This window comes from Perognathus longimembris, chromosome 7 (genome assembly GCF_023159225.1).
Source record: "Perognathus longimembris pacificus isolate PPM17 chromosome 7, ASM2315922v1, whole genome shotgun sequence".
NCBI classification, from domain to species: Eukaryota; Metazoa; Chordata; class Mammalia; order Rodentia; family Heteromyidae; genus Perognathus; species Perognathus longimembris.
The window spans coordinates 28,142,576-28,150,083 of NC_063167.1; the positions used below are offsets into that span (position 1 = coordinate 28,142,576).

General features: G+C 44.5%; 1 protein-coding gene across 1 annotated transcript; it reads left to right on the forward strand.

Moving 5' to 3' along the window:
• Positions 1 to 3,592: 3,592 nt before the first annotated feature.
• Positions 3,593 to 4,555, forward strand: LOC125355665 (olfactory receptor 2A12-like). The gene has a single exon (XM_048352108.1). It carries the CDS (start codon positions 3,608 to 3,610, stop codon positions 4,553 to 4,555), a length of 948 nt encoding a protein of 315 aa, XP_048208065.1. The 5' UTR covers positions 3,593 to 3,607.
• Positions 4,556 to 7,508: the final 2,953 nt, after the last annotated feature.

Below are 7,508 nucleotides of genomic sequence, written 5' to 3' on the forward strand. Positions count from 1 at the left end.
CTGGAATCCTGACTCCCTGGATTCAGGTATCTAAGGATTTCCTGTTTAGCCTCTCTTTCTTAAGAGTAGGGACACTTGCCAGTGCTTCTAAGGACTGTGAGGTTGGAGGGCAGACGTACCCAGGCCACTTGTCCCCAGGGCCTCTGTGTGCTTCATCCTAACATCCCCCTTACCCACTCCACTCCCCTATACCTCTCATTGCCCACAGAGCTTTCCTCACTATCTCATGCTGGGGCTCGGACTCAGGGCCTTGTGCTCTCACTTGGCTTTTTTGTTCAAGGCTGGTGCACTATCACTTGAACCACACTTTCACTTCTACATGGACTCTTCTGCTCAAGCAGGTGTCAAACTGTGATCCATGAATCTCAGCCTCTTGAGGAGCTACGATTACAGGTGTGAACCTCCAGCCTCCTCCTGGGTCATATCTTGGCCTCCCTTTCATTCATTTCTCCTTCTTCAACTCCCTTTCCTTCTTTTATTTATTTAAAAAATGTTTACTGATAATTCTTTAAGTCTAGCCATGTGCTAGGTAGGAGAAACAAGGAAGAGAATAATAGAAGATTCCGATTTCAGATGTCTCTAAGCAGGGAGAGACATACCCACATGATTCATGGTAGTCTGTTTCCTAATGGAGCTGCTCACTGGCACAGGGACCCGGCTGCAGGCTCCTCAGGGGCCTGGGCCTTAGAAGTGAAGGCAGACTGCTGGGCTGGCAGATCTAGAGAACTTTGAGTAATTGGTGTCCCCCATCCCATGGAAATCAAGTTGGATTCAGACAGGGAGGCGTTTATCTAAAAAACAACAATAAACGACTGAAGTCCAGAACGGTCATAATTTCCAAATGCCTTCCATTGACTCTGTCTGCCTTTCAGCACAACCCTATGGGCCTCCTAAGTATGTGGGCAGATGGATGCAATCTTGTAAGGAGAAATCATTAGTGGCTCGCATCTCGGCTCTTTCTCCTGGCAGGTGTCTGGCTCATCTTAGATGGTGACCTAACTATCTCCTCTGATCCCCAAGTAGGCCATAATTCGGTAGGATTCCATGCTAAACCTCAATAAGCTCAAGTTGAGGCGCAGAAAGGGGAAATTTGTGCTCATCTCTGCTCTCATGTAAGAGCTGTTTGCTAGAGAAGTAGAAGTTAATGTTTAGGAGTGGACTCAGAAATCAGACTGCCTCAATTAAAAGATTCACATCCCATAGTCTGTCATACTGACTATGTAATCTGCCTCCCTCTGTCTTAGCTTTTTTGCCTCTGGGATATAGGAAAAAATACTTTCCTCAATGAATCATTGTGAGTTTGATCAACAGTTAGTGTAATATAAATTGCTTATTAAACATTAGCTATAATCATAATACTCCAGTGACAGTTTCCTAAAAAGAAGAATGTTTTCTTATATAGGAATTAATTCAGGATATTCAACACTGAAATGATGTATTCATATAGTCTAAGATGATCTATTTCATGTCAGATGTTAGGTTGCATTCTTCCATTAACAGACTACATTTGTTGTTTTCATTTATGCATCTATTATAAAGTCTTAGCATTTCTTTGTTTTTCATTGACTTTTTTAAAGATTAGATACTAGTTATTTTATGGGACGTTCTTAGATTTTGAGTTTATTTGATTCTTCATGCTCAGGTTTAAGCTTTATGTTTTTGGCTCAAATAAGATACAGGTAGTATATTCTTAGGATTTCACATCTATAGATACATTGTGTCTGTTTGCTTCCTTTTAGTGGTATTGGTTATGATCACTCCAGTTAAGATATTGTCTAGCTTCCCTATTGCATATTTGCTATTGTTTTTCTCTTTATTGTCAAAGTGATGTACAGAGGGGTTACAGTTTCATATGTAAGGGAAGTACATTTCTTATCCAACTTGTTACCTCCTCCTCCTCACATTTACTATTCTAATTTTTAATTGACAAGTACTGTTGTTGAGAACATTTGCATAGTTGTAAATATTGTCAAACTCACTCCCTGTAGATTTAGTGCCCACAACAGTAGTGGTTTAGTCAGGAGACAGAACATACCAGTAATGAGAATAAGAAAAAAACTGATATAATGGACATTTTTATGCACTGGTACTAATACATGAGCTCAGCCCTGGCACCTCTGCTGACTTTTCTCACTTAAGGTTAGCAGTCTACCTCCACTTCTAGCTTTTTGCTAGTTAATTAGAGATAATAGTTTCGCAGACTTGTCTTCCAAGGCTGGCTTCAAACTATGATCATCAGCTCTTAGACTCCTGAATAGCTAGGATTTCAAGCATGTGATACTGGTGCATGACTTGATATAACAAATTGTTGACCAGTTTAAAAGACAACAACAACAAAGGCCCTAAATGGACGAAGACCTCTAAGAATTCCAGAAATAGCAAGGGGAAAAACTAAAAATAGAAGCACCTACTACTTTTAGACTGAAAAAGAATGCACACTGAAGGGCCTAAAGAGATACCTTCCTTTGTTCCCTTGTTCATACCCTCCCATCTTCCTCTCCCCTTCACTTCCTCCCCGTCGCCCCCAAACTTGGAGGAATGTACAGCACTGGCCTGAGTTTGCACCGAAGAGGCCACAGTGAGGGGAGAATGCTGCTTGTGGGATGGTGGAGTGAGTGGAAGTGGATGTTGGATGGGGAATGTGGTCTGAGGGTGTGGTCAGGGCTGGTCTCTAGGATCCAGCCAGGCGAGGACACAGGTGCCAGAGAATTCTGCCCTGAGCATAGCCTGCTGCAGCTGCCAAGACCACAGGTTCTGTGAGGACAGTGTGGCCTGTGTGCAAGCACATAGTCACATAGTCAGTTCACACACGGCTCCACTGGCCCTTGGACTGAATAAGGAGGGAGGAGGACAAAGATGGCCACAGAAAGACGCACCCTCCTGTTGCTATTGCCGTTCACCGTTGTCTATCGCCCTCTAGTGACAAAGCCGTATGTTGCACCAGACAGCCACAGATGGTCAGAGGTTCGAAGGTGGTTCTTTTAGCGCAGGGAGATAAACATTCTCCAAGGCAAAGAGGTTGGGAGGCTGGGACTAAGATAATGCAAGCTGTGAGCGTGTGCCGTGAGTGTGGGGGCGGGGAATGAGTGTGAGGGGATTGCAGATGGACTCATTGAGTGCTGTCAAGACATTATGTTAGATGGTTCAAGTGTATTATCTCCAATCTTTATAAAATTCAAAGATCAAAACTATTTATTAGCCAGTTGTGGGGCTTAAACTCAGAGCCTAGACACTGTCTCTGAGATGTTTTGCTTAACATTAGCACTCTACCACTTGAGCCACAGCACCACTTTGGTGATTAATTGGTAATAAGTCTTATAGACTTTTGCCTAGGCTGGCTTTGAACCATAATGCTCAGATCTCAGCCTACTGTGTAGCTAGGATGACAGGTGTGAGTCACCAGCACCCACCTCTAGCCATGTTTTATAGATGTGGAGAGAGATGTAGGTTCTGAGTGGTTAAGCAATTTGTTCACCATTATGTAGAAACTGAGTAGTGAGGCCCGAATTGAATCCCTAGCCCGTCTACCTCTATACCCGGCCTACTGTCTAGACCACCACAGTTTAGATGAGATGGAAATGAATGTGATTCCCTTACAGGCTCCATCATGTGGGTGCTTCCAGGGCAGAACCAAAGTTGGGTTTCTGAATTTGTCCTGCTTGGCTTCTCCAGTGACCCTACATCCAACATGGTCCTCTTCATTGCCTTCCTTCTCATTTACCTGATCACAGTCCTGGCCAATGGGCTCATTGCCACCCTCATCTGCCTCGACTCACATCTCCATACCCCCATGTACTTCTTCCTCTGCATCCTGTCCTTGCTTGATATGGGCTACGTCACCACTACCATGCCCCAGATGCTCGTGCATCTTCTCACTCACTCTCAGAAGATCTCTTTTGCTGGCTGTTGGCTGCAGATGTATGTGTTTAGTGCCCTGGGCCTGACTGAGTGTACCTTCTTTGTAATCATGGCTTATGATCGCTACGTGGCCATTTGCTACCCACTGCGTTATACCGTCATCCTCAATTGGGGCTTGTGTATGCAGTTGGCTGCTGGGACGTGGGCCTGTGGTTTTCTTTTCTCTCTGATTCATACTTTCTTCACCATGAGTCTGCCATACTGTGGGCCTAACACAATCAACCATTACTTCTGTGAAGGCCCCTCAGTCCGGAGCTTGGCTTGCATGGATACCCAGCTCATTGAGATGGTGGACCAGGTCCTCAGTGTCTTTATGGTTGTTACTCCACTCTCCCTCATTCTGGCTTCTTACATTCATATTGCACTGGCCATTCTTAAGATCAAGTCTACCCGAAGCCGCTGCAAGGCGTTCTCTACCTGTTCCTCCCACCTGACTGTGGTCACATTCTTCTATGCTCCAGCAGCTTATATCTACATGAGACCCGACTCCAGCCACAACCCTGAACAAGACAAGAAAGTCTCACTCTTTTACAACGTCTTCACAGCTCTGCTCAACCCTGTGGTTTACAGTCTGAGGAACAAGGACATGAAGGGGGCTTTTCTTAAGGTGATGGGACATGGTAGGGCAATCTTGTGAACAGGAATCCAGAAGGTAAAATGTTTGCTATTGAAGAAAAGGATATCTGTCATGTACAGAGCCAATATTGTACATTTGGACCAACATAGTACTTGGTTTGTGGGACAAGTGCTCATGAAACATGTTTATGAAATCAACATGGCTATCTTGATTAACTTGCTACATCATGGCACACCCAATAATCTCAGTGGTTTATAACAGCAAAAGTTCCTTAATAGTTCATGTTTCATGTTATTTACAAGTTGGTGATGACTTTCTTTAGTCTTAGGTCTACCCTGAGAGGAGTTCTTACCTGGAATATGCCATTTTATGACATAGGGAAAGGAATAATGACTCAAAGGTTTGCAGAAATGAGACACATTACTTTGCATACATTCCAGTAGCCAGAGTGAGGGGAGAGAAGCAAAGAATGAGAATGCTATAATCTACTGTAATATCACAGCCAGTAGAATACATATAACCAACACGAAACACAGAAAGTAACATAGAAATGGGAACAGAGAAGGGCTGGGGATATAGCCTAGTGGCAAGAGTGCCTGCCTCGGATACATGAGGCCCTAGGTTCGATTCCCCAGCACCACATATACAGAAAATGGCCAGAAGCGGCGCTGTGGCTCAAGTGGCAGAGTGCTAGCCTTGAGTGGGAAGAAGCCAGGGACAGTACTCAGGCCCTGAGTCCAAGGCCCAGGACTGGCCAAAACAAAAAAAAAGAAAAAAAGAAATGGGAACAGAGGAGGGCTAAGGTGGTATAGGCAAAGTGGTATGGATAAACAATCCAGGTTGGTAACACTGAAAATTAAGCCATAGCATGTGGAACTGATACAGTACAGAGATCTGGCTTGGTGCCTAATATCCATGTGGTTTATGGGCTAATATGGAATAGTCTGCATTGTATTGTGGAAGAACACAAAACTTGATATTAAGAGACTTGGGTTCTTTTTTTTTTGGCCAGTCCTGGGCCTTGGACTCAGGGCCTGAGCACTGTCCCTGGCTTCTTTTTTGCTCAAGGCTAGCATTCTGCCACTTGAGTCACAGCGCCACTTCTGGCCATTTTCTGTGTATGTGGTGCTGGGAAATCGAACCCAGGGCTTCATGTATACGAGGCAAGCGCTCTTGCCACTAGGCTATATCCCCAGCCCCGAGACTTGGGTTCTTAATCCCATTCTTGATCCATTTTCTGTGTGTCTGTGTGACTTGGGAACATTTATGTTTCTTTGATCTCAGATTATTCACCTATAAAATTAACATATTGAGTTGTTTCTAAAGCCTCTTTGGAGTTGAAAATTCTTTGCCACCTAGGTAATAGAGCATGTCTAGTCTACAAAATCCAAATGCAATAAGTTTGTGAACAGAGAACAAGCTTTGCCCTCTTTTCATTACCATGGGAGAACACAAGAAGGTGGCCATTGCTGTGCTAAGAAGTGCCTCACTAGCTCTGAACATGGCACCCCAATCTTGGACTTTGGGATGGCTAATCTTGGTTGTCAGCTTGGCTGGATTGAGAGATGCCAGAAAATTAAGTAAGGCATACTTCTCCATATTTTGGTAAGGGTGTTTCCAGAGATGATTGGCATGTGACTTAACAAACGAAGGGGGGAACCTGCCCCGAATATGCATGGTACTAATAGGTTGGGACAAAAGGGGGATCAAAAAACAGGTAGAAGGGCAAGCTTGACTCTTCTTAAGTGCTTGTGCTTTCTGTTGCTGCCCAACAGTGGCTGTCAGAGTCCAGCTTCTTCAGCCTTGGAGTGGGGATGCATATCAGCAACCCCTCCGAGGAGCCCCCTTCAGCCTCAGACCTGGGCCGCCTCTTGCCCTGAGGCTTCTGGCTCCTTAGATGGAGTATCTTCTTGGGCTTTTGGTTTTCCTGGTTCTCAAGTCTTTAGATGGCCACAGTCTAAGTCAGATTATATAAGCCAACCTAATCAGTTCCCATAGCAGCTATGAATTCTGGGCTGAGGGCATTGGGAGGAGGAATTGCTGGGGTGTAGATGACAAAAATAAAAGGTGGGGGGTTGGAGAATGGCTAAAGTGGGGATTTGTGCCCATACGATGGGTAGAATGATCAGTGAGAAATGGAGAAATGGGGATAATGGAGACTAAAGCATTTCTAGCATTTTCTTGCCTGAGCTAGAAGCTCAAGGTGTCCTTTGACATCAGGTTTTGGCTCAGCCTCAGGTTTTGGTTACTTTCCCCCCGCATCGAAACCACAGCTTTTTTTTTTTTTTTGGCCAGTCCTGGGGCTTGGACTCAGGGCCTGAGTACTGTCCCTGGCTTCTTTTTGCTCAAGGCTAGCACTCTGCCACTTGAGCCACAGCGCCATTCTGGCCATTTTCTGTATATGTGGTGCTGGGGAATTGAACCCAGGGCCTCATGTATACGAGGCAAGCACTCTTGCCACTAGGCCATATCCCCAGCCCGAAACCACAGCTTTATACAACCAGCCACCTGCCTGACTCCCACGGTCAGTCCTGGCGTGGCCTGCATGGAGGTATCTGGTGGGATCATTCAGCAAGCTCCCTCAAGGCACCAGAAACCTACAGGATTCTACACAGAAGAAGAGGTTTTCTGAAAATCACTGTGAAAAATGCTTTCTAATCCCACTGGGAGTCAGCATCCAGCTGCATGTCTACACCACTGACTGCTGGAGTTCAAGTCTCAGGACCAGCAAAAAGCATAAATAATATAAATAAATAAAATTCTTGTTTAACCTACTTGGTGGTTTCTATCTGCTGATAGACACAGAGAGTTTCACGAGTTTTTTTTTCTTCAAATGTAATTATCTCTATTTTTTCTGGAGAGTAAAACTGAAACTCAGCAAAATAGTGTTCAGATTTTTTAGGGGTCATATCCAATATCTAGTAAATGAAGGAGATGAGGTTTCAACCTGCTCTATCTGCTCCTTTTCTTACCACTACCACCTAGAATGTTTACTAAAGAATCCAACCATCCA

Coding starts and splice junctions, on each gene's coding strand:
- LOC125355665 (XM_048352108.1), top strand. CDS start 3,608: ATGTGGGTGCTTCCAGGGCAGAACCAAAGTTGGGTTTCTGAATTTGTC.